Genomic DNA, 27,356 nt, shown 5'->3' on the forward strand with positions numbered 1-27,356 from the left:
CATTGCCGTCTCGTCCACATGTTTTTTCCAATTTGCACAGAGGCTGCACAATTTCGCTATAATGATACCTTAAAATTGTATAGGCATACACGTCAACAAGTTTATGAATTTGTACATTTCCAAAAAATACACACTGCTGCTTCCTATTTATCATATGTGTTAGCAGATTGTTAGCTTGATAAGTACCAACGTGTTCTACTTCGACGACGGTGGAAAATCACCATCCAACATGGCTTGCTACATCCCAGGTAGAGCTAGCAATCTAATATAATCTATCCCGTTTTTTCTTTAAATAAACTAGCTTGCCAAATTGATATCCGTTGAGGATTTCATGGTCAGCAGTGGATTTTGTTTGTTCTTTTTTAGCGCCAAATCTAAAAACTCACTTGTCAGTGTCATTCCAAGTAGCTAGTTTGCTAACGTTAGCCTAAACAAATATCTACATGTAAACATGTGTCAATTCATCATGCATGCAGGTTATGCATGAAAATCGAGTGTCATTGCAAATCACTTACTGTTAATGGAAAGCAATTATAATGAATGTGGCCATCTCTTTAGTCAGGCAACTTTCAACAGTTGGACAGGTGGAGGTGGGCATCGAATACCAGCACCTGCACGATGAGAGTGGATACGTGGTAGAGGGTAGAGACCGCAGTGACTATGCCGTGAGTGTTATTGATCTTCTTCGCCTGCTGCAACTGTCCCTGTGTCATTGCTGTTAATTACAATGGGATCTCAGTGAGCCTATGCAGCCTGTACAAGGTCAGAGACATCCAAGGTCTTTTGAACATGTGAACGATGATGATGTTCCAAAAGTTAGTTTATAGCAAATAAGAATAGACTACTGTCCTCATCATGGATGGTACCTGGCAAGTGCCGGAGAACATTTTTATTTTGTTAAGTTTAGCCAAAAATATTTATAAATAACCCAAGATGGTTCATCTGTGCCGTTTTCAATGGGAGCAAATGAAGCAAAGTGGGCAGAGCCAAGCACGAGCTAGCAAGATCCTATTGGGTTCTATCATAGTGGTAGACCACATACATTTTGCCATTCATTGTAGCTCTGTAGAGTTGCTATTTTCTCGTGGCATTATTGGATTACTCATTATTCTAATAAAGTCTTGATTTTAATCAACAAATACGAAAGTCAGTTCAAAAAATGTTAAGGGTACAACACTGTGTACATATCTCGCTGAATCGGGTTTGGCTGAGGTAGGCCGTCATTATAAATAATACATTGTTTTTAACTGACTTGCCTAGTTAAATAAAGGTTACCAAATTAAATAATAGGCTAAATCATTACATATCCCATCAAGCCAAGTGGGGGAGGCTGCCTGTTGACACAGTTCCAAGAACCGTCAGAAACATTCCATCTAACTCTACGCCAATGACGACAGTGGATCTCAAAACTGAATTTGAGTCCGCGCTAAGTAGCAATGATATCCTTCGCCCCGTTGTTTACGACACGACACATAGCTCGAACCAGTCATGACTATTTAACAAAACAAATAATTTTATGGTGAAGTATTTATGAAGTTTGCCAATGAGGACAAAAACTAGCATAGTTCAGCTAGTTTAGCCACGAAAAAACGGGGAAAACAAGCTCGGGACAGGATATAGCTGGGCGCACATGCGCACCAGGCTAATTCAGGAAATTGTAGTTTTTATGCCCCGATATCAGGAGCTTGCGGCGAAAAGTTAGATGAAACAATTCAGAGACTGAATCAAATTACAAATATTAAAGGAGAGCAAATCGATCGGTATAGAATCCCGAAATCAGCTGCAACTTAGTAAAACAACGCTTAAAACGATGTTTGAGTGAGCCTGAATCCAGAAAAGTAATGGTGAAGTTGCTTCCGGACACAGTAGACCACTCTATAACTCAATTCGCACTTGTAAACAATGCACTTTTTAAAAGCTTTGGCAAGGGGTCACGTCTACAAAACGTAGTGCATTCTGTTCGTAACATATTTTAGTTTGGGGAACAGAAAACTGTATTGAGGTCGGGGGTTTTCCTCGATGATAAAATCATGCAGAATGTCTGCCCAGTTCCATCTCGCTCCATACTCTCCCACTATCGGCCACTGGGCTTCCTCTCCTCACCATATTTGGTAGGGAGTGGAACTTCCAACCGGATGCTTCAGATTTATACATCCGTTGAAACATCGGACTACTTGTTCTATCTGTGGTTTAGCTATGTCCTTGAAACATTTGGAACTCATGTATTGAAATTCATGCATGTTCCAGGCATATGTTTGATTACACTAAATGCAATTTGAACTAAAGGTGAGTTTACAGTAAAGGTAGATTAATTAAATTAATTAACTCATAATTATGTTAGGGAATTACCCCAAAATCTGTAAAGGAAATACTGCAACTGAACTGGCTACAATAGGAACTCCTAATGTTCACAAATTACAGTTGGGTCACCTGCTACTGTCCTCCCCTTCCACTGGAATACTTTTATGTTCAGCTAATAGCTGTTTTCTTTGTCTTTCTGACATCTGGTGGTCAAACCAAGAGTGTTAAAACAGTCTTCTCTCTCGCTCTCTAATGTCAACTCTCCCAGCTCTTACCAAGAAAGCCCACTTTCTTTCCATTTACTGTAACCAGCATCCTCAGCCACTGTGCACCAACTGACACCGGATGTCCATGGACTTTGACAAGTAGTTTAAATTTGTTCAGTCCACCCTGGCCTTGATTTCAACGTCCACAGATGGACTGGATTTATCATAGATGTATGTTTCACAAGTTTGGATATCACGGTACAGGACAGTTAAAAAAAAAAAAAGGTAGGTAAATGTTCAGTACAATACTGTACAGTAGAGCACACTAGAGTACAGTATAATGTACTCTACTTTATTACTTTACTGCACTATACTGCTCTGAACTCCACTGTGGTACACTGTGATGTCCAAACTTGTGAAACATATGGAGAATGACATTCATACCCATAATTATGCATTTCTGTGTACTACAGATCAGGGAGCCATGATGTAATTCCATTTCTGTAATTCTGTTACCGGGTGTAAATCCACTTCACTTACTGTAGTTCAATAACAAAATAGATTATTTTCAAGATGAAGGTGTAATGTGACACTCCATTCTTTCTGCTGACATCTTTGAATTCGGAGCAGATATTTTTGAGGGGAAAGGTGGTCACATAAAAAAAAAACGAGGGAGATTTTACTGTAATTCTTTTACCAAAGTTTGCATCTGCACAGTTCTTACACTTAATTTTGTTTTTGTATTTTTTTCAGTGGAAATTGTTAAACTTAGTCATTGTGCATAGAGTTTGTTAAACTTTTAAATAAATGTGTTTTGTTTGGCATACATTTTAAATAGAAAAAACTGAGTCTCAGTGTAATTCCGTTACCGTGGAATTGCCCTACTCTATCAAAGAAGCTATCTGTGTGTCTGAAGCACTCTGGGAAAACTATGCGACTGACTGCAAGTCACAGCATTTTGATTTCCCTGCTGCTTCCTGAGCAGTCTGGCATTTGTCTGACTGCAGAAGGAGTCGTGGGAAATCCTGCAGGCAACCCCCCCCCATACAACCCCCAACCCATACCCTGTCTGGGCACTCGCACGCAAACCAGCTGTGAAAGAGATGGTAGGGGGAATTGTTCTAACAATCAAATACATGCATCTCATTACTGGCTGGGACATGTTTGGAATAACATTGACAGTGGCTGCAAATATAACACTGACTGGACTGCTGTTATTAGTATTTGAGGGGCTGTATCATGCTCAGGAAGACAGCATGTGTTTGGTAACACTAACTTAAAATAATCTCCCGTTTCCCTTTAAATTCAGAGAGGGTTGAGTGCATGTATTGGGAGGGGGGCAGTATTTAACCATTGTGTTTTGAGCAGAGGACAGGGGGAGGAGGGAAAAGGGTAATTTTAACTGAGAGCAAGTGCCCCAGAGAGAGAGAAATGGAAAGCGCAAGAGCATGTGTGTGAGAGTGGGAAGGATGGAGAGAGGGTGAGTGCGAGAGCAAGCGGGCAGGCGCTGTAAAATCCATTAACAGGGGCGCTCTGTGCATTTGTTAGATGTCTTGGCTGTCCGCCCAACTTGGTTCATTGTAATCAAGGCATGATCGCGGACTCTGCCGCTTCGGCTGCTGCTTCGCGTTTGGACCCAGCCCAGGTTTCAATGCTGACATGGAGAGACCTGTGAGTGCATTCTCTCTCTCTCTCTCTCTCTCTCTCGCTCTAGTTCTCGTTCTCGCATCTCTAGTTCTTTCTCTCCTTACTCTCGTTGTCTCCTGCTACAGGCTCGTCTCTACTTCCTCCCGGCTCTCTTCAGCTAGAGGTTGTAGCTGTAAGTAAATGCAGGGCTTCAGTCAGATGTGCTGGCTCTATTCTCCACCTTGGTCCTCCACTAGATGCTGGGGTCGCTGGGTGGGTAGGGATTAAGGCGAAAGGCTCTGCCAGCCTCAGTTCCGCAGGCCTCCCTGCCTGGGCATGGGTGCCATTAGCTGACAGTCCCACAGCCTGTGTGTGTATGTTTACGTGTGTGGGTCTGAGCCAGCTACCGTATGCTAAGGACCCACCCCCTTCACAGGCGATCACAGTGAGAGGGACTCCGAGAGGGAGAAAAGAGGTACCTCAAACCCTGAAGGGTAAATCCACGTCCCCCTCACGTTTTCAACTTGTGGTGTCTCTCTCGCTCACTTTGATACTTTAGCTGGCTATTCTCATGAGCCGCCACTTGCCTGCGTGAGAGCTGGTGGTGTTCTTTTCCCTCGCTGTCCTATTCCTGGTGTGTGATCATGGCCTGTTGTGTTTGGATACCCTGACAACTAGAAGCTCTAAAGCAGTTGGCACTTCCCATCGCCTCTCTGTGAGTCCCAACTTCTATCTCACTGTTTTCAAAAGCTTTAGATTGGATTTTATGCTCTCTTGTCCCGTTAAGCTGCAGTATGTCATTCATTGAAAGCAAGTCTAAAGTGGTATATCTGTTCTATGTGCACTATTTCTATGCTTTCCGTTCTTAAGTTTAGTTTTTGCATATTGCACCTTTTTAAAGCTATTTTGCTAATGTTCCTGTTGGGCTGTCTGTGAATCATTGCTATTGGCTATGCTGCACTGCAAGCAAACTGATTTTAAAATTGTCAGTATGTCCATTAAAAAAAATGTCCATTAAAAAATGAATGTGCCATATTCAACCTGCATTTTTTTAGGTTCATGATGAATGTGAATGTTGGTCATTTTAAACATGGAGCTTCAAATAATACGATATTCTTTTCTTCAGTCAATTTTAAAAACAAGACGTCTGACCAACGCCCCTCCTCCAAAATCTCCTACCATCTGCGCTAGGAGTCTGGCAGCCATTATTTGCGGCCAGGGCAGTGACAGTGCAATGGCAGTGGAACGGCATGGAAGGATCCTGTACAAATGCTGTGTTGTGTAGGCTACGCTGTGACTCATTGTTCTGCACTGAGCGGAATGTCACATTGAGCAGCCAGGATTCTCTTTTGTCGTCACTGTGGCGACGGCGGGTAACTGGCAGGCAGGCAGGCAGCTTTGCAGTGAGTGCCACCTCCTGCCTTTCTCTGTCTTTGACAGTCAGGCTGTCTGCAAGGTATGCAGTAGCCCCTTTTTATAGGGGGAATTGTACAGCACAGGGTTGAAAGGTGTAAATGTTTGTTATGGTTTCGGGTTAGGATTGTTGTCATACTGCCTCTGATGTCAAGTAAGTGTATGAGTAGATTTGATTAAGGCCTGGGTCTAGTTTTGTTTTGTTATGGCCACTTCACTTGTTGGTTGTATTATTTTTTTAGACTCACCATTAGCATTATTTGCTGTATACAGTGCTCCTAATGATAAACTCATTACACAGATGACAGGGGAATGACAAAGTGGAATTGCATTTATTTCATGCTGACAGGTTGAATTGTAAGCATCCTTAATTGACAGCACACATGGTGCTTGTTTGAGTGTGTGCATGTGTCTTTGTGTATGTATTGTTGGAGCTCAAGGTTTAGTCACATCATGAGTGCTCGGCTTATATGAAAGGATCTAGTGAACTTTTGGAGTTGCATCTCACAGTGCTGAGTACAGAGTACAGAGCCAATGCGATCTGACATTTTCCTCTGAGAACTGTGAAGGGCTGTTGAGTGGTGTGGGCGTTCACTACGCCTGGAGAGGAAACAAGTGTTATTCAATGCTCCATCACTAGCTCTGCTCAGGGCATCCATTTTCCTCTGAGAACGTGTTCCAAAGTCTACGTTTTACTTCTCATACACAGGTGTCAGTTCAGCACAGACACCGCTGGAGTTACACCTAAAGGACCCACGTGGAATGACCATGCTGCAATCTCAACAGATAAAATAATCGTAAGATGAGATCAAATCGGCTGTTTTGTACAGTTGGCCGTAAGCACGTCTGCTTTCTGTTTGCGGCTCCCAAATGTTTTTTTTCATTGAGTGTAGTGATCGTAGGCTACTTTTCGTTCCATCGTATCATATATACAGTCAGATAGTCTTGTCTGTATAGTGAAACAGAAAGAGTCCTGCGTTACTTTACTCCCTCTGGCCTGTCATACACGTGCCCTTTAGCCCACGCTGCAGCCATTTAAATTAACGCCATTAGAGACTGCTACAAGAATTCTTATGATCAGAAGGGGAAGAACCAAAGTTGAATCAGATTGTATTTTAGATTAGATTCCCCATCACTGGGTTGTGTACCCTGGATACATTAAAAAAATGTGTTTGTCAACACACCAGCTGTTAGGCCTAGCTGCCTTCTGTAATGCAGGGGTCTCCAACATATTGCGAGGTTATTTATTTTGCGAGGCACATTCTTGTCCTCTCCTCTACCCTGTAACTCTTCACGGGGTCTTTTTCTATTGTAAGAGATGTGTTTTCTGGTAATGGTTAATAAACAGCAATGGGCATGACAGGCCCCATAAAATTATATTTTCTATTTTCCAGAAATCTGTTTTCTCCGTTTTTCTTTTTCCTGAGTTGCAAGTTTTTTACTCTCAATATTACAATTATTCATAGAGAAACAACTAAAAATTATGTTCTGAGTCCATGTCAATGGACAAATCTTGATTTATGAGTCTAATTCCCCTAATTGTGAACCTAGCAAGAGAGGAATGTGTCGGTTTAGCAATGTTTCTGCAGTAAGGCTTACTGCTGCAAAACAATGTCCAAATGAATCATGAAATAGTTCTGTCTGGGAAGCCAACTTTGCAGTTTTACATTTAATTAAGAAGGTTTTTGGGGAAAGACCGTCTACCCACAAGATGCCGGGTATCATTAACATCGCTAATTGGCTACATACTGACTGATGATGGACAACTGTACGCACCAAACAGACAGAAGGGCAATATTGCTGGAAATTAATTGGCAGATATTGTGTTACGTTGGACTTTTTAAGCCAATAGTGGGATAGTACACCAGGGGTGGGATAATGTCAATATGGCTTTGATTGGATAGTAGCTGGGTGCTTTATGTCTATGGACAGTTTGATTGTTGAGCTACTCCTAGGTGGGCTGCGAGCTACTGTTAGTTTGCGATCTACCTGTTGGACACCCCTGCTGTAATGCCTATTGCTCAATAAATTCCAGTGTCACAGTGGTATGACGTATGAAATGCCTTCGGGCTTTAAAAGCAGTGTAACACACCCTGTTACAGTCCCACAAGAAGTCATCAAGGCTTTAGCCAGATGCCTCTTGTCACGTGAGGAGGCATGCTGCTCTGTGCTCTAGTGCTAACATGCGCACGCATTTTGGTCTGTACTACTGTTACTGTGTTGACCAACAGGCACAGTGGTGTAGAACGACTGGAATACGATTCCATACTCGTGATCCTTCTGTTAATCATGGCAAGTCGTCAGTCATCAGTACTTGCTACATATTGTTCAAATCAAATTGTATTAGTCACATGCGCCGAATACAACAGGTGTAGGTAGACCTTAGAGTGAAACGCTTACTTACGAGCCCCTAACCAACAATGCAGTAAAATAACAATATACTGGTACAATGAACCGGGGCACACTGGTTAGTTGAGGTAATACATGTAGGTAGAGTTATTAAAGTGACTATACATAGATGATAACAACAGAGAGTAGCAGCGGTGGGGGGGGTGGCAGGTAGGCAACGCAAATATTCTGGGTAGCCATTTGATTAGGTGTTCAGGTGGCTTGGGGGTAGAAGCTGTTTTAGAAGCCTCTTGGACTTAGACTTGGCGCTCCGGTACCGCTTTCCACGTGGTAGCAGAGAGAGCAGTCTTAAGTTTTTGGCCTGCTTTTGCTGCGAGTTCATCATTCTGAATGCCCATCAAGCATAGCATGTCCAGGATAATGGACTGTTTACTGTAGGGACTGTAGCCACTTACAAGTAGCACAAGATTCTACAGTTCTAATTAGCTGAGTGTTGTGCGTCTCTCTCCAGACCTCCAGTGACGTCATGCTGAAGAAGGAGCAGAAGGATGTGGAGCTGGATAAAAAGATCGAGGCTCTCCGCAGGAAGAATGAAGCCCTCATGAAGAGGTATCAGGTGAGTTGGTATTCTACTGTTCTTACTCTGAAAACAGAAGGACACCATTTTTAAAACTAGGAGGGATTGAGCTTGACAAAGACCTGGTGTCTTTCTGGAATGGTTTAATCATCATATCCCTAACAAAATGGCAAGTGGCATTGGAAACCTTAGATAATGTAAGTCTCTCTCTAACAACCTGCCTTGTATGGAGTGAAGACTGCATTTCAACAAATGAACAAATCTTTTAGGTCTTTTACAGGGTTCGCTGAGGACTAATATCAGGATCATTTGGTTGTTCTGGGTTTCATGTTCTGTTTCATTCCATACAGGAGGTAGAGGAGGACAAAAAGAGAGCAGAGGAGGAAGGAATGGCACTGCAGAGCCCCAAGGGCAACGCAGGGGACTTGACCATCACCATCAACAAGTCTACCACCGTGAGTGACCCCCTATCTCCCTACAGAGATGTACACAGAGATGCTTTTACCTGTCAGAACAGTTCTGAAATATGAATATTCTTACCAATATAATGACCTGTCCATCTTGATGAAAGACCCACCTTATCCATAAATATACACTGAGTGTACAAAACACATTGATCTTCCCATGACATGCACTGACCAGGTGAATCCAGGTGAAAGGTATGATCCCTTATTGATGTCACTTGTTAAATCCACTTCAATCAGTGTAGATGATGGGGAGGAGACAGGTTTAATAAGGATTTTGAGACATGGATTGTGTATGTGTGCCATTTAGTGGGTGAAGGGGTAAGACAAAATATTTAAGTGCCTTTGAACGGGGTATGGTAGTAGGTGCCAGGCGCACGGGTTTGAGTGTGTCAAGAATTACACCGCATGTATCAAGATTGGTCCACTGCTTCAAGACCATCCAACCGACATGACAAAACTGTGGGAAGCATTGGAGTAAACAAAGACCAGAATCCCTGTGGAACGCTTTCGACACCTTGTAGAGTCCGATGAATTAAGGCTGTTCTGAAGGCAAAAGGGGGTGCAACTCAATAATAGGAAGGTGTTCCTAATGTTTAATACACTCAGTGTATGTTTATCAGCAAGAGAGATGTATTATCCCAATTCAGTGATTTACACTGTCATGTTCACTTTGCTATTGAGCAGGAGCCTCGTGTTGTGATGACCAAACCAGGCACGGGTGGTTCTCCCACCCCAAAGGGGGTCCAGGAGCTTGGGGAGAGGGAGGCGGAGGGGAACCTGTTGGGCTCAGGACGGGGCAGGAGGAAGCAGCTACTGGTCACCATGGCTGGCAACACAAAGGTAAACAACATGACAGGTGTCTATGAGAGACCGTAGGGGAATTATTAAGTTGTGTGGCCAACAGTGGTCAAATATTGCCATTGAACGATATGAAGGATGTTTAGGACCAGGAGTTCTTCCTGATCAAGTCATTTGGTCAGGAGAAACTCCTAACCCCATGTAAATGATCCATATTGATGTGAAGGATGATCCCTGTTTGTTTGATCCCAGGGTAAGAGGGTGGTGAGCGAGAGGCTGGAGAGAAGACCAGGTCCAGGTCCCCCCGGTCTGCTGAATGTGAAGAGCCTTACAGAGGATGGCTTGCACCAGCACCTTGTGGAATCAGCAGGCAGAGGAAAACACCAGCACACTAACACAGCAAAGAAGGACACGGGACCACAGGTCAGCAGTGCATACACACTGGGCCGAATCATCATTTGAGACATTGTAGTATAAGTGTAGTGCTGCTGCACACTCTAAACAGAGTCCTGGAGGAAACCAGCCTGCTTTTTATTAGAAAATATAGCAGTGACTATGTACTTTTTACACTATCAAGACTTTGGCTAGTTTATATTGCCTCCACATCCTCCCCTGCTCTTTACCTTGTTGTTAATTAAGCCACCCTCTCCTCTCTCGTGTCTGTTCTCTCATACAATGCTGTCTTGTTTTACACAGTTGTCAGACATGTCAGCAGGCAACTCCCGTCCTGTGAAGAAGCACAAAGGCTGTTGGACAGGGGGAGGGCCCCAGGGGTGGTGATTGATTAGGGGGCGGGACTGGGAACTGTTCTGTCACACTGGTCTGGCCTGGAGCTAGTCAGGCCTGCTGGGGTGTAGCTAGTAAATCAAATCAAATTGTATTTGTCACACGCGCCAAATACAACAGGTGTAGACCTTACAGTGAAACGCTTACTTACAAGCCCTTAACCAACAATGCAGTTTTAAGTAAAAATATAAATTTAAATAAAATAAAAGTAACAAGTAATTAAAGAGCAGCAGTAAAATAACAATAGCGAGAATATATACAGGGGGTACCGGTACAGAGTCAATGTACGGGGGCACCAGTTAGTCGAGGTAACTGAGGTAATATGTACATGTAGGTAGAGTTATTAAAGTGACTATACATAGATAATAACAGAGAGTAGCAGCATTGTAAAAGAGGGAGGGGGGGGCAATGCAAATGGTCTGGGTAGCCATTTGATTAGATGTTCAGGAGTCTTATGACTTGGGGGTAGAAGCTGTTTAGAAGCCTCTTGGACCTAGACTTGGCACTCCGGTACCCCTTGCCGTGCGGTAGCAGAGAGAACACTCAACGACCAGGGCGGCTGGAGTAGCTAGTCACGTCTGAGAGCCCTCAGTTCACATACGTGTGTTAAAACATGTACATTTCCCATTCGATGGTAAATGGCGTCTTTTTTTTCTCAGAGGTCTGATCTGGAGGGCCGTAGCAGAGCCCCTCAAGCAGTCCTGGTGGGATGTAGCTGCTGTATTCAGACAGAGCTGAGAGCGCTCAGCATACATACAGCTTGTTAGTCCCTCTGTCTTTACAGTGGCCTGGCTGTTATGGCCATAATGAGACTGTAGGGAGAAGTATTTATCTAGCTGATCCAGGGCTTTCATTACGCTCACTCACACTGGTCTGGCCGTTGGGAATGACTGCAGTGAATAACTTGGAAAATAGATCAGAAATGGTTTGTGTGTGTATTTCCTCCAAGGTCTTTTAGTGTTTTTCTTTCTTTTATTTAGCTTTTAGGTGCCATTGTTTAATCACAGCTTGATTATTTCAAGGATAATTACGATGCTCCTTGTTGAGTCACTGTATTTGAAATCCCTAACATCCTGCCTTGTAGTGCTGCCTTTAGCTTTACTACTTAATGAGTTATGATGCAGTGATATGGGTGTTTATAAATACTTATAGATGGAAGAGTTTTAATTAACTGCCTGATGCAGGTTGTTTCATAGAAGATGTGGGGACACTCACACACACACACACACACAGTACTGCCGGCTGCTGCCATACGGTTTCTGATTTAGACCCTTGGGCACACAGTCTCTGGAACAGCTGCTAGTGCTCCGGCTGTGGTCTGGCACTCACATCAACACACACGCACATTGGCCCAATCAACGCGCTGATACACATCACAGACAGTTGATCCTCCAACACTAAAATGTGAAACTCAGTCAGACGGGCTCTGTGAACAGAGATCAGTGTTGCAGGAGGAGAGGATGGATGCACAACGTTGTAGCGTGGTGTGGGACAGGACAGACAGAGGCTCTAGAATGATCTAGAACCCTACCCTGTTACAGCCAGGTCCAGCAATTTAACGTGACACATTTACAGGGTGAACAGGATGTTTCCTGGCTGTGTTTCTGGCCTGTATCTATCTGGTCAGACGCTCCTAGTCATGTCATGCTCACTGAATTAGCGTTTGAACTATGGCCAGTGTTTGAGCCACCTCAGCTGTGGAAAACTAGACCTTTATCCCTGGGCCACTTGGACCCTACTTATATAATGTTGTTCACCTCTTGTTGTTCACCTCTTGAGCCTCTCCCCCATATGCTCTCCTCAGACAGCCAACACTCTTACTGCAGCAGCATAGCCCCTACTGATCCACAGCTGACTCTATGGTCCACTGTGCCCTGCCCTGTCTTCCTCTGGTCTTCTGTGTGTGTCCAGACCAGGTAGTCTCTCCATCGTGGAGGGTGGGGTAGCTGCTGTACCCCAGAGACAGAACAGGAGGAGGGATGGGAGTGTCCCTGAGAAAGGGGGAGGATGGGAAGACAGGAAGCATTCCTGGTGGAGGGTGAGGAGGGCTGAGACTGGGAGTCTCTGGAAAGGATGACTGCTGGAGTATCAGTAGGAAAATATGAGGGTGATAGTACCGTGAGGCACTACCTATCAGGCCCTGGGGATACGAAGGGGTAAGGGGGGAGAAGAGAACCTGCCATGCAGACATGCTGCTTCCAGTCTCTTTCTCCCCTGAGCCACGGAGAGTCTGCTTTCCTCCTCCACATTGTTTCCTCATTCCCACCATCATGAAAGAATGATTTAATCTAATTAACATTTGGCTGCTTTTTGTTCTGAATGGGCTCATTATGCCGCTGACAGGACCGAGTGGGCAGCATGCCAAGGAAGGGTGAAGGAGAGAGGAGATGAAAGAGTGTGAGAGAGGGATGACGAGTGTGAGATGGGGAGGAAAGAGAGAGAGTTGTAAGAGAGCGAGAGCGAGGGATCCTTTGTGTGTGTGCTCACAGGGGTACAAAATCCCAGGCTCAGTGGTGTGACTCTGAAGGTATTCTAAATCACTCCTCAGACAGTCTCCCTGACTCTTTCCAGAATTCCCAGTACCTCTATCACACAGTGTCTCTCACTGTTCTGGAGATGTTTGCTAGTAGAACCTGCAGTCTCGGGCAGGATTCTCCAACTGGCAGTGTTTTTTATTGTTAGACGTAAGTCTGTAAAAACACCAGCAAATCAGCTCTAAGTGATTGTAATCTTGGAAACCTGTTCCAAAGTAGTCCCATGCATAAAATATAGAGATATGTGAATGTACAAATGTAAGCAAGGTTTGAAAAGATTAAGTTTTAGTCAGCTATTATGTCTGTTTGGGCTTCTTGCGGTCAATTTGCAGTCTACAAATTATTTGTAATTATGTTACGGCTCCTTGACTTTCCGCTCAAGAGAAAATTGGCCCAAGGCTGAATTTAGTTGATGATCCCTGGTAGGGCCTTAAGCAGTAGTGGAAGGTTGGCAATAGAAACGTTGTAGTGAATGGATACTGGGAAGAAAATGGTGCTGTGTCAAGACTATAAATAGCATTATATGAAAAGTCATAGAAAAAAGATTGGGTAAGATAGGTTTGAGGTATATGTACTGCTGTTGCTGTACTGCTGTTCCTGCTCAGGAGGGATCTGACTATTCATAGGGTGTTGGCTGTTAAAAAAAACTTTGATACTCTATGTCCACTTGGGGGCAGTGTAGCTCTCTGAAAGTCTGCATGAATTGTTGTCCTGCTGAGGACAGGAATACATCATTTGTTATCATTTGATAACTTTCTTTCGCTCGTTCTCTTTCTCTCGTTCTCTTTTTCTTTCTCTCTCTTTCTCTCTCAGGATGAAGGGGGGCAGGGAAAGGGTGTGACAGAGGAGCGTCACTGGCTGTCAGAGTGTGAGCCTTACTACCAGGTAAGAGACCAGACCCCTTCCTATTGGCCCCCGGGGGGCCACACTCCCTGTCTTCTGAGGTGACGATAGACTGCCTCTTTTCCAAAACACAAGTATCCTCCACCCCCCCACTCCCTCTGGTAAGCTGTCCCCATGTGCCTTCTGTGTGTTAGTGTTTCCAGTGAAATATAGGGCATAAACACTCGGAGGCAGGCAGAGAGAGAGGGAGTTAGGCAAGGAGGGAGGGCACAGAGCTGCCAGAGCAGGAGGGAAGGAGTCACATGACAAGTGATGCTGTTCATGTCCACTCTGTTATACTACCTTGCTGTGTTCTCAGCCTGATTGTGGAGAATGCAATGAGTTAGTCAACCTCTTCCACCTGGACTGGTTTTTGGAAGCCAGTGTTGCATAAGAAGAACCAGATCAGAGACCCACCCCAGTAAAGCTTTGTTAGCGGCTTTGTTCTGTTAAAGCCTAGATGTGAAGTTTTTCTGAGAGGGCCCTAAGAAAATGTGGGGCCTGATTCAGTTCAGTTTGTCCCTAAATTCATTTTTTCCAGGTTTCTGTTTTTCCCAGTTGAAAAAAAATGGATGTTGTAAGTCCACAACAATGCTTAAACCAGATCAGGAGAACACTTTGAGGGCTGGGAAAAATATAAGAAATGTTGATTTTTGGGTGTAGGTACCCTTTAGTGCACGTGTGCACCAGCAAGACTGTTGTTTGGTTAGTGAGGTTTCTGTAACCCTCATATGATTGCAGAATTTGCTAAACAAATGGCCACTGGATTGATGCAAATAATCATGATATCATTCTGCTAGGTAGGCATGGGTTACTTTGTAGTTAACATTTAATTGAGAAGGTTTTTGGGAAAGCCTTTCCATCTACCAGAAGAAGGTTATCATTTGCATCATCAGATAAAGGCACACACATAGAGAGTGGCATTCCTGTGCCGTTTCAGAAAATTGCAGGAAAATACGAATCGCTGATGCCTTTAGTTCGTCTTATGATTAACTTTGGCAAATTAATGAATTTTCTAATATGTTCAATGCATTTAGTTGATTTCCTACTAAGTTAATGTTAATGTTGATTCCGTTATTCCGTCCTCGTTCTCTGCAACGCTCTATTCTGATATTTGGGAAGTATCCAACACCGCTTCAGAGTAAGTATGGTCATAGAGTTCAGGACAAGACAGCCCAGAGTTGTGTTCAATGGACACCAAATAAGGGAAAACAGATGAAACTTATTGTACTTGTCCCAATAAGAAATGTATGTTTTTCATTTTCTGTTGCAAAATGTTTTGCTACATTTTGCTACGATGCCCTAATGAATATGACCCAGGTCCTTTCTGTTGGCCAGTGTGCCGCTCCTCCAAAGACTGTATATGAATGGAGAAAGCCATCGATGACATCACATCATGCATTCCTAAGAATCATTGGCGAATTTGAAGCTCAGGAAGTTGGTTTTAGCTTGGTAAGATGGCCTCTCATGGGAGAGATTTATGTAGACTTAATACAGTGTACAATATGAGTCGTTGTACTAAAGGAGGGAAGGCAGATGGTCTGATTATAAAGCAGACTGATAAGCAGAATCGCTGTATTCCCGCATGGACAGATTTTGATGGGAGCGGACCCTCTCGCTTCGCTTCTTCCTCTCTGACAGCTCAGTGCTGCCCCCTCTCATTCAGTATCTCGTTGAAGGCCGACTGTGGTACTGCAGGCTGTCATTAGCAACTGAATTATCCATAACTTATTCGTGAATTTGAAATAAGTGGTTCAGGGACATGAATCTGGTGTAATAGAAGCAATTATTGGTACCATGATTGTCTTTGATTTTTTAAATGTTATTTACACGAAGATTGACATTTTCCCATTCACAATAATGAGGGATCCTGTTTTCTGAAAACATTGACTGCAGTATTGTGGTCGTCCTTGACCTTTTGTGGCTTCAATGAGAGGGGCGGTCGTTCTCCCCTGGGCTCCTCCCTGGCCCCTGTAACCCTGGGAGAGAGCGCCTGCAGAGGCAGGAAATTGAAAGTGCTAATTAGTGGTGTGGCTGGTGGAGCCAGCGGGGGCCGGCCTGTTAGAACATGTGAGACGTGCTGTCCCCTGTGGGCCCTGCGTCCTCCAGGACTGGTGGAGAAAAGACAGAGAGGAGAGGATGATCACGGATGCCACGTTCCCGATACCACCTGCAGGAGAGCCACATGTTTACCTGTCTCTGATTGGTCCATACCTTTGAGGAAAACATCACCTCTGTCTGCCCCTACTTTATACCTCTGTGCCCTGTCACTACCTCTCCCTGTCTCGCTCTCCCTCCCTGTCTCGCTCTCCCTCCCTGTCTGTCTGTCTGTCTCCTGGTTCGGGCGTAAAAACCCTCCACAGACCGACCACACATTGGTTTGTACAGTGGTAGCTCTGTTATTGTTTCTGTATCTTCACTGATCATCATGACGTCCTCTGTCCTGACACACTCTTAGCAATGACAACTTCCAGCCTTGTTCTTCTCCCTTCTTTTGCCAAGCATCTAACCTCCCTTAAGGCAGAGTTCATTGACATTTGAGATGCATCTTTGGGGCCATGTGGATGTTGTGAAGGGCATTTCTCAGAGCTTAATGTAATTCATTACTTTCCACTTCTGGAGCTCAAATTAGTGGTAGTGGTGTGGGTAAAATCACTGGGGAAGCCAAACCAAAAACAACTACGTATTCCAACCTATGTGGTGTGATAATTGCGTTGTTTGCTCTATAACCTGTTAGTTCATACACCTCGCCACCGTGATCTATAGGCCTAAGGCTGAGACGGAAATAATAAAACAGTGGCAGAATAAATTCAACCACCTTTTTGTTTCATCACAAAACCGGAGCGCAACATCAGTCCGGGGAAGTCCACAAAGCATGTTGCATGTAAACAAACAGTCAAGCAAGTTAATATTTTCAGACCATTAAACAACTATTGATTTTAGAACCACGGAGAGTTACCGCAAGTCGCAAATAAAACAGAAGCTGCCTCCACTATTCCAGCACCATTTCAACTTCAACATTTCAACATGATCAAATCATCTATGCTTAGTCTAGTACAGTGACAACTAAAAGATACCAAAAACGATTTAGTCCAGTCAACGTAAGCTAAATATTATGTGGATGTCCATAGTTTTGTGTGCGTTCGTGCAAGTAGAAAAAACATGTTGACTCACCCTCACCCTAGAGAAATGCCATCCTCCTTTCTTTCATGTTGATGAAAGTCAATCACTCTGTCATATAGTACAGACTTTCATTTTTTGTTGTCTTAGGCTATCTAGTTGAAATGCTTGCTCGCCAGCGTAACTTTCTTACATGGGCAACATTAGCTAGTTAACATTAGCCTTCTACATCTAGCTACATATTGAACTTCCATCCTCTCAGGCCAGGTGTATGAATGAATGAATGAATGGTTGGATCAGAATTGCCGTTATAATCATTGGCCAGTACGGAGAATTCAATAAAACCACAAGTCTATCTCCCTATCTCCATCCATGGCTAATTTAGGAAAGGGACAATTTTAGATAACCCGTTTCTGTCAATGATGCGATGTGGTTGGAGTGAAGCCAAATCCAAATGTGCTTCCCTTGACACTTTTTTTTTTTTTTTGGTGCACCAGGACCATTCACAGTTGAGCTCACTCAGTTTAGCTCAACGCTGATTGGCTATTATTTTATTTTTTTGTCAAGGGAGGCCAAATGCTCACTGGCTTTCCTTGCATTCAATGCTAGGGGCAGCAACAATGTCATACTCTTTGAGCAGACAGCATCAGATAGATGGCCTACACATTCAGAGACAGAGGGGGGCTGTTTCGCTTGCTTGGATGCTTTCTCCAGTGAGATACATTCAGCCTCCTGCGAATGGAGGGAATATTATGAAACGCAGAAAGACGAAATATGGTTTTTATTTATGGGGAAGCCTGGCCTCCCTTGGCAACTATGAATACACACCACTGCATATTAGTAGCAGTCCAGTGGTTTGGTCATCCATGGAAACATTACCACTATCATCACACTACAGAATTCCACTACCAACACTGGGCAGAGAGGATGAATCACAATGGGACGGATAATGAGTGAAACAAGATAATAACTTGGATGAAAGCCTGCAGACAGTGTAGTTATCTGGGACCCCAGGTGACTAGTCCCAGTGATGCGATAAAAGCCTATCCAGTCTACAGACATGTCCTCTTTCATGTAAGAACCAGGAGCACTTGTTCAGTTCTACCCCATACCCCTGTTGTTCCTCTGATCTTCTGGACTGCACAGAGGCTTCACCAACCCAAGGCCAGCTGATTGTTGGCTGTTATTTTGACCTTTTATTGCTATTGTCTCCCATAGTTTGTTGAAAGCTACCTCTCACACCCAAAATACAGCTTTGATATCTGACTATGGTAAGCCTTTCACAGTTTTCACTACTGGCACTGAACTATGACTGGTACGTGTGTTCTCCTTGCAGAAGTCTGAGGGGCCAGGCCTGGCAGGTGACACAGACCTCACCATTCCCACGTCCAAAGAGGAGCAGCAGGAGTACCTGCGCTGGAAGAAGGAGCGTGAGCAGATCGACCGGGAGCGTGTGGCCCGCCACAGAAATGCCAATGGCCAGTGGAGGCGGGCATGGGACATGGACAAAACAGAGAATATGTAAGCCCACTGCTCCCATTGCTGGCTGCTTTGCTCTTCGCTTTAGTTTGCATTGTCAATCATTTCAGTTTCTGCAGGTTTGGCTGTTCCATTTGCTTGATGCATGTTTAAGTGCTCATTTTTCATTTCATTATAAAGTCATGTTACAATTAAAAATGAGTGTACTCTTCTGTATGTGCTCGTCTTCTGGTCTTTTTGTTTTCACATATCAACTTCAGCTTGCAGCTAACTACCACACATGTCGTGTCTTACCATGCAATAGAGACCATGCTTTTGCCATTGTAACTAAACTAACACATTAACTCACTCACTCATCACGCAGATTACCTGCTCTGTTACCTCGCTGTTCAATAGAGGAAGTAGCCCGGTCTCTCTCTCTCTTTTCTCTACTTTTTGTCTGCTTCTATACAGAGCCATTGACTGTTTTCTAAGGAAGCGCAGAATGATGTCTGTGGAGAAGACAGTGGTGAAAACAGGGAAAGCAATACTGTGACGTTCTTATCCTCATGGCTATGGCCCTTTTATCAAATTACTGGTAATGAACTAATAGGCTTGTTTCCTGTTGTGACTCTCTAAGGTACTTTCAGTATGTTGAATTAGGCTGACGGAAGATGTAAATTGTTTGTAGGTATTAACACAATTGGAGGCAGCCTCCAACCAAAAATAATTATATATTTTTGGTTGGGGGGGCCCCCCCCAGACAGCATATGAACATGTCATAAGGTATGGCAAAAGGTTTATAATTGCAGGAAATTTGCTTTATAACTGCCATTTCCTCTCAGCCTCATGGCAGAATGTGTAGAATAGCAGTGAATCTGGCTTTTAAACTGCAACATTTTCTCTCCGCCTCATGGAAATATTTTTTTAGAATACTGAACTGCATGAGATTACTCTAAAACTAATCCTGGAGGTCGGTGCCCTGTGGCCCCAGATGCCCGTGCCTCATCCCATGATACTGATTTCACACTGTCACAAGGTTTAATCCAAACAAGTCACAAGACTGTAAAACAATTCACAGCAAATTGGAGACTGGCATATAATGCTATTAGAGGGAAGCCTTGGAAAAATGTGTTTGTTTTCTGAGGTAACATCTTTATTGGATCACCTTAGTTTGTGAGCCATTCTTAGAAAAAGGCTCTGTTAGACCTTGAAAGGGGAAAGATGCCCTCTTAAGATGTGTATCATGTAGTACTCAAACTACCTTCTCCCTAGTACTCTAACCTCCATCTCCATTGGTTAGCTATTTTAGACATTGGACGCTTCCACTAGAAGAAGTTGACCTGTGGTTTGTGATAAGCTGAAAGGTAACGTGATGGAACCAGGGAGAAGTAGAGTTGACCTTACTGACTCAACTTTGGTACGCATCTTGGTAAACCTAGGCCAGTTTAGGCTTACTTGGGAGTTTGTCCACCCTTTGCTGCTATAACAGCCTCCACTCTTCTGGGAAGGCTTTCCACTAGATGTTGGAACATTGCTGTGCGGACTTGCTTCCATTCAGCCACAAGCGCATTAGTGAGGTCGGGTACTGGGCGATTAGGCCTGACTCTCAGTCGGTGTTCCAATTCATCCCAAAGGTGTTCGATGGGGTTGAGGTCAGGGCTCTGTGCAGGCTGGTCAAGTTCTTCCACACCGAACCCTACAAACCATTTCTGTATGGTCCTCGCTTTGTGCATGGGGACATGTTCATGCTGAAACGGGAAAGGGCGTTCCCCAAACTGTTGCCACGAAGTTGGAAGCACAGAATCATCTAGAATGTCATTGTATGCTGTAGCATTAAGATTTCCCTTCACTGGAACTAAGGGGCCTAGCCCAAACCATTATTCCTCCTCCACCAAACGTTACAATTGGCACTATGGATTCGGGCAGGTAGCGTTCTCCTGGCATCCGCCAAACCCAGATTTGTCTGTCGGACTGCCAGATGGTGAAGTGTGATTCAACACTCCAGAGAACAAGTTTCCACTGCTCCAGAGTCCAATGGCGGCGAGCTTTACACCACTCCATCCGACGCTTGGCACTGCGCATGGTGATCTTAGTCTTGTGTGCTGCTGCTTGACCATGGAAACCCATTTCATGAAGCTCCCAACTAAGTTATTGTGCTGACGTTGCTTCCAGAGGTAGTTTGGAACTCGGTGGTGAGTGTTGCAACCCAGGACAGACGTTTTTTATGAGTTTCAGCACTCGGCGTCCCGTTCTGTGAGCTTGTGTGTCCTATCACTTTGCCGCTGAGCCTTTGTTGTTCTTAGACATTTCCACTTCACAATAACAGCACTTTCAGTTGACCTCTAGCAGGGCAGAAATTTGACAAACTGACTTGTTAGAAAGGTGGCATCCTTTGAGAGTGCCACGTTGAAAGTCACTGAGCTCTTCAGTAAGGCCATTCTACGGCCAATGTTTGTCTATGGAGATTGCATGGCGGTGTGCTCAATTTTATACACCTGTCACGTGTGGCTGAAATAGCCGAATTGACTAACTTCAAGTGATGTCCACATACTTTTGTATATAGTGTATAACCTGCATTATTTGATTTTGAAACCCACTATTTGGCTATGTATTGAGGCACTATCCTTTCAGACAGTGTCATCCTTACTACCAGGAAAAGAAAAATGAACACCCCCTTCTTTTTCTGTTGTTTTTTTAGGTTTCAAACACAGCTGATGTGCTGTGAGTGGCCCAGTGGCTGGATAAATAAAAGTACTGTTTAGAAGAAAGAAGCATCTAACTTTAAAGAGAGGAGAGAACAGGAGACTATATTTAGCTGGGCTTGGGATGCCTTTCCTTTTTTGGCATGGTTTTAAAAAAGGCCCCAGAGACTAAATAGAGCAAGAAAAGTATTTTTTTGATTCAGCAGCTTAATGTTCTCAATGAATAAGGAGTGTAGAAGCATGACTTCAAGATACCATACTCATCTTTGTACAATGTGTCATTCTATCTCTGATCACAGAACATAATGATACAGGGAAATGAATATGGCTGAATTGTTAGGTTAGTGGAACAATACAGATATTTAAGAATGTCCAAATGCATGGGACCCTTCATGAACCCTGGCATGAAAGAGTTTGCCTGTTTACTTTTTAACACCAAAACCATGGCTTCATTATCTGGTAGTTCTTCTGTTGATGGAACATCCTGGCTGTGTATTTGGTTTTAGTTCTTTCACTGTAAACGAAATGTCTCTATTTAGGTTTTCAGATAAATCTCCCGAGGAGAGAGTACAGGGGCCTCCAGATAGAGGTGAGAAATTCACTCTGTAATAAATTTGAAACATTCTTGTCAACTCGAACACAGGAATAGTCAGACCATAATCAAGTGATACCCAATAATTGTTGAACTTGTTTCATTTCAAGGAGGAAGAAATGCAAGAAGAGGTTACCCCAAATCAAATCATGAGTCACGGGGTGAGTTGAAATGCTGTGAACTGTGCACCAGCAGCTGAGTCAGTTCAACATCAGTGTTGCGGTTCTAAGTTCATGCTACGTACTGATAGAGGAACTATTCTGATGTTTCTCTTGTTTGTATCGACAGTTCAGAAACCACGGGGCAGAGACAAGGGGGTTAAAAAAGTGCCTGTGGTCAGCAGTAAAGCCAAGGGCAAGGATCGGCTGACTGGCAGGGCCAGGAGGTGAGTAGCAGCAGATTTAAAATGTAGTAGCAGCCCGTGTTGAGAGAAGGAAACCACACACATACAGTAGCCTGGCTGTATGCAAAACACACTGGGACTTACTCGAAAAGTGCACATTTGTCAAATGATAAAAAAACATCATATTCACTTTTTCACACTGTTATTTTAAAAAGCCAACTATTCCAGCGTTTTATACTGTAGCCATTCGTGAGGCTAGAATGCTTTTAGTCTGTTAGCAGTGCTTGAGAGGCAGGTGTTGGTGGCTGTGCAGTTCTCTGAGATTGAGCTAGCCATGGGAAAGAGCAGTCAGGTCTGTCCAGAGAGTGGTCCCTGGCCTCAGTTGCCTGTTATTAGGCTTTGCTGCTGGTGCAAATGGGAAAAGAGCAGTGCGTGAAGAGAACTGCTGAGACCAGCCTATAGCATTTCTCAGGATGTGCAGAGATGATGATTAAACACAAGTGTGTAAGAGGACCTATCATCCTTCTCCATTTCCTTCTTGTGTCACTCACACGCTATATTTCTCTCTCTATCTGTGATACCATACAGAACAGAAATAGTGTTTTTTCTGTGTATTTTTCTAAGCGCAAAAGCACTCTTTGTTACCAGGATACTGAAGTACATTGACCACTCGTTCTGAATGCTTCTAATCATAAACCTTTTAACATTTCAGATGGGATGCCAGCGAGGATGGGGATGATTTGCAGGTGGGGTTTAAACTGAATGCTTTGCTTTGATAATGTACACTGAACAAAATATAAACGCAACAAATACTGTAAAGTGTTGGTCCCAAGTTTCATGAGCGGAAATTAAAAAAATCACAGAAATGTTTGATATGCACAAAAATCTTATTTCTCTTAAATTTTGTGCACAAATTTGTTTCCATCCCTGTTGGTGAGCATTTTTCCTTCGCCAAGATAATCGCTCCACCTTACAGGTGTGGCATATCAAGAAGCTGATTAACACAACATGATCATTACACAGGTGCACTTTGTGCTGGGGACAATAAAAGGACACTTTAAAAGTGCAGTTTTGTCACACGACACAATGCCACAGATGTCTCAAGTTTTGAGGGTGTATGCAATTGGCATGTTGACTGCAGGGATGTCTACCAGAGCTGTTGCCAGAGAATTTAATGTTAATTTCTCTACCATAAGCTGCCTCCGACGTTGTTTTAGAGAATTTGGCAGTTCGTCCAACCTGCCTCAACCGTAGACCACGTGTGCTGAGGAGTATTTCTGTCTGTAATAAAGCCATTTTGTAGCTCAGTAAAATCTTTATTGTTGCTGTATGTTGCGTTTTATATTTTTGTTCTGTATAGCTCTGTGCTTCGATGAAAGATGGCTGTGCTTGGGCTCATATTACCAATGGAATTTGTTTTTGGTTTTTTAGGCCTCCGAGACAAGTTTGGAGGAATTCTTAGAAGAGCTTGATGCTTTGGGTGGACCTGACGTAGACGACTCCACTGCAGAAACTCCAGAGGTCAAAGATGTTTACCTCAAAATTGAGTCTTTCCTGACCCCGGATGTGGTGAAGACTGAGGAGGTGAGTGGACCCGTCAATCCTGCCCTGGACCAAGCCGACTGGCTCCACGCCCCAGCCGACCCCTCAGAGGAGGGTACACCCAGACAGGAGAAGGCTAAGGAATCGTCCCCTCGAGCTGCAGAGAAGAAGGTCCGCTTCTCGGTGGAGCTCAATGGGCCCGGGGCCTACGAGCAGACACCGGGGCAGGAGGGCTCTGAGCTTTCCGATTCCTCCAAAACAGAGTGTGCTGAAAGCGGCCATGACAGTGTGCTCACCCCTGTTTTTCCCACTTCACACAGCAATGTCGAAGATGCTGCCCCTCCACAGGAGAATGCTGTCCAGCCTTTAGAACACGCTAAGAGCAATAGCAACAGAAATACAGGTAGGCAATGGTTTTGTTCATGGATGCTCCCTGTCAAATAGGTACAGTGAATAGCTATCACTATGATGTAATGTTTTTAAAAAATGGGTTCCCTTCACAGAGGAACTGATTGACTCTAGTCTGTCTGTTCTGAGGCTGGAGTCAGGAGAGACTCACCCAACCCACACCACCAGCACTGACAAGGTCAGTACAGACTGAGAGGATGAAACTGTGATGGATGGATGGATGGCTCATCTGCATTGTAGTCTGGACTGAGAGATGGAGCGAATGAGAGAAAGAAACTGGATGGATAGAGAGAAGTGTGTATGATTCATCAGGGCTGCAAAATGTGGATATTTGATTGCTGCATGAGTGTATTCACTATGCTCTTCTGTAGTGTTCAAGTGGATTTAAAATAGCTGAGAGACAATGCATATTCAGATTCCAGCTCTTCACCACTGTAGCATGGTGCATTACCAACCACTTGTGCAAAAATAAGTACTGTATGCCTACCATTGAGTAAAAACAATAATGTACTTACTTACACTTGTTTAAAAAATCACATTGTTTAACCCCTTTTTCATTGTTTTGTTTTATAGGCAAGAGAAAATGGGAAGATTGTTTGAAGGACTTTCAACATTTATATGAATTGGTCAATATGTAAAACCAAAACATGCTTAAGTAGAGAATTTACCATAAGCCTTTTAGTTTAAAGTGGAAATCACAGCACTTTAACAACTTTGCAGATATGAAACAGACAATCATAATATCAGTCAAAAATATCACATTTCCAGTTCATGCTACAAAACCAACTTTGAAAGAGGTTTTAAAAATAGGTTCTATTTGTCAAAAACATTTCATGATGTAGAGTAAGTCATTGTTGCAGAATAGATGGATGCAGTTCAATGCATGATTCATATAATTCACCAATACATTTCATGGTAGTCCAAAAATGTTGCTATCAGCTTGTAAATCACAGCTGGCCTGGTACATTGTTTGCTGCCTCCATTCGTGACGCACTGTTTCAGTTTCAATAACATATATAGTTTAGGCTCGGAATGTCAATACAATAGTGATGGACATTCAGAGTATTTTCTGTGAGTTGGCTAATTTGGCTCCGCTCACTTAAAATAGCTGGTTTATTTGGCTCTGAAACAGCTCTTTGTTCCAACTGCTTAAAAATGGACTTTGAACCATGATTTTTTAGAACCACCTAGAATCAATCTCCAATGTCAAGCCCAAAAAGTAGGCTACCATTATATCAGATCGGGAAATTCGGATTCAAATATATTTTTACCTGGCCAAATTTATTAGATTATTATTGGTTTAAGCACTGCAAAAATTAGTGTGGGCCTGAATGTATGCATAGTTTTGGTATAGTAGCAGTATGCAAATCAGGAAGCCAAATGAACGTCTCATTGCAATTCGGTTCCCGACGTTCACCAAAAAGTTAACGACCCATCACTACAATCAAACTAGCAAGGGCAATGATCACAAGTCAGCCATAACGTGGCTAATAGGCTAGCGTATCTATTTATGTAGCTATTTATTTAGCAAGCTAAAAACACAGCCAAATGAGCTAGCTGCTGGGAGGATGTCATGTCATTGGATGAGTTTCCCCTCATATCGTTTTTCGGTGGCAACAGCTAGAGATGAATTTGGTTAGTTAGCAAGAGACGTGAATCGCTTGGCTAGCTAGCTGAACTTGAACGACCGTTACACACAGTTAGCATGCAGATCTCTTTAGTTGTCAATCAAATGCATTTGGCATCAATCAAATGGGCGGGCAGGCAGTTCCCATTCAGTTGGGAAAACGTAGGTTGGGACAAGCATGCATTGGCAGGCAAGCTGCAGAAAGGTTAGCAGGCTACTTATTCTCCGTCGTTTCAGTGCAATTTTGAGGGCAAACTACAAGCTGAAAAAGTTTGAGAGGGTTTATCTATTCTTTGAAATCATCTAGCTCTGGCTAACATTCGTTGTTGATCTTAGGGAGGGATAATCTACCTGTTCTTGGTTGTTTGATCAATAGGACTGTAAAGTTCCCAAATGTAAGAGGACAACCGTGGTGTTTGCATATTTGCAGAAATCAATTTTCAGGTGTATTTTTTTGGCTAATGATTTAAAGTCACGCTGTTGCTACTGCCTGTAAACACAGTCCAGTTCAAAGTGAAAGATGGCAGGCCCATGTGGAAAATGGCTTATTTGCATATAGGCCTACTGTGTAGAGTCCGGTCTGTGTAGAATCCTGTTTAGGACAGGACTGACACGTTTTTTAATTAGGTTTCATTTACTGCGGTGTCTATTGTACAAGCGCAGGGCCGCTTTCCCCACTATATATTGCTATAGAATTTTCACAAATGACTTGCTCTACATAATTTCCAAACATTCTGTGAAAGTAGCAAAATAACCATATTTTAGTCAGAAAATGCTGTCAGTTCCACTTTAATAGCACATTTGCTTCCAATAGCTCTTTGAAGGTGTCCTGTGCCTAGTTGGTCAAGGTGAGACTAGCATCCACAATGTTCTTTCATTTGAAATTATGCTAGTTGCTCACAGTGGGAAAAGGAAACGATAAATGTTCAAAGTAAGTCATTTTGAGAATTTTGTCTGCTTGAAAATACTTCCAAGCACTTTACTCTTTGAGGTATGAGTATTGACACGTCATACATTAGGTAAGTGTGCTATTTGAATGGCAAACTTATGTTGAATGACTGTCTTTGTTTACATTTGAAGTGTTATTTCAAGGTACCAGTCCTAATGCTTGTATTAGTTCAGTTCCTATGGATGACTAACCTACATGACCTGAACAGGCCCTGCGTTTAAACTTCACTGCCGCAAGTGATTGTCAATCAAATTACCTGGTGTTGTTGTGTCACTCTTTGCCTTAGCAGTAGGCCTAATTTGAATGATGAAATATAATTAGCATTATATGCTTATAGTTATACTGTACACTGGCTGTATTTATAGTGCTGTGAAAAAGTTTTTGTCCCCTTGTACTCAGTAACTGGTTGTGCCACCTTTAGTTGCAATGAGCTGCACATATTTTTGTGTCTGAATGTTATCAGATCTTCAACCAAAACCTAATATTAAAGGGAACCTGCGTTTACAAATAACAAAAAAATATGCAGTATATACTTATCTTATTTATTTAATTAACAAAGTTATGCAACACCCAATGCCCCTGTGTGAAAAAATAATTGCCCCCTTATACTCAATAACTGGTTGTGCCACCTTTAGCTGCAATGACTCCAACCAAACGCTTCCTGTAGTTGATC

The 27,356-nt window shown here is 43.3% G+C and overlaps 1 protein-coding gene across 3 annotated transcripts; it reads left to right on the top strand.

Annotated features, from left to right (window-relative positions):
• On the top strand, positions 1–27,238 carry LOC110505463 (coiled-coil domain-containing protein 9B). Of its 3 annotated transcripts, XM_021584696.2 has the most exons (15): positions 1–248; positions 559–665; positions 8,407–8,511; positions 8,823–8,927; positions 9,624–9,779; positions 9,990–10,160; positions 13,871–13,942; positions 18,396–18,580; positions 21,762–21,811; positions 21,925–21,975; positions 22,103–22,199; positions 22,870–22,903; positions 23,589–24,102; positions 24,203–24,285; positions 24,681–27,238. In XM_021584696.2, exons 1-15 carry the CDS (start codon positions 230–232, stop codon positions 24,705–24,707), a joined length of 1,776 nt encoding a protein of 591 aa, XP_021440371.2. In that variant the 5' UTR covers positions 1–229; the 3' UTR covers positions 24,708–27,238. The 3 variants fall into 3 exon arrangements, with proteins under 3 accessions (XP_021440371.2, XP_021440372.2, XP_021440373.2); XM_021584697.2 differs by lacking the exons at positions 1–248; positions 559–665 and adding an exon at positions 3,897–4,178; XM_021584698.2 differs by lacking the exons at positions 1–248; positions 559–665 and adding an exon at positions 4,580–4,848.
• Positions 27,239–27,356: the final 118 nt, after the last annotated feature.

The sequence above is a fragment of the Oncorhynchus mykiss genome, chromosome 25 (assembly GCF_013265735.2).
Source record: "Oncorhynchus mykiss isolate Arlee chromosome 25, USDA_OmykA_1.1, whole genome shotgun sequence".
NCBI classification, from domain to species: Eukaryota; Metazoa; Chordata; class Actinopteri; order Salmoniformes; family Salmonidae; genus Oncorhynchus; species Oncorhynchus mykiss.

Coding starts and splice junctions, on each gene's coding strand:
- LOC110505463 (XM_021584696.2), top strand. Junction 666..8,406: donor GAGACCGCAGTGACTATGCC/GTGAGTGTTATT, acceptor GTCTCTCTCCAG/ACCTCCAGTGACGTCATGCT. Junction 22,200..22,869: donor CTGACTGGCAGGGCCAGGAG/GTGAGTAGCAGC, acceptor TTAACATTTCAG/ATGGGATGCCAGCGAGGATG.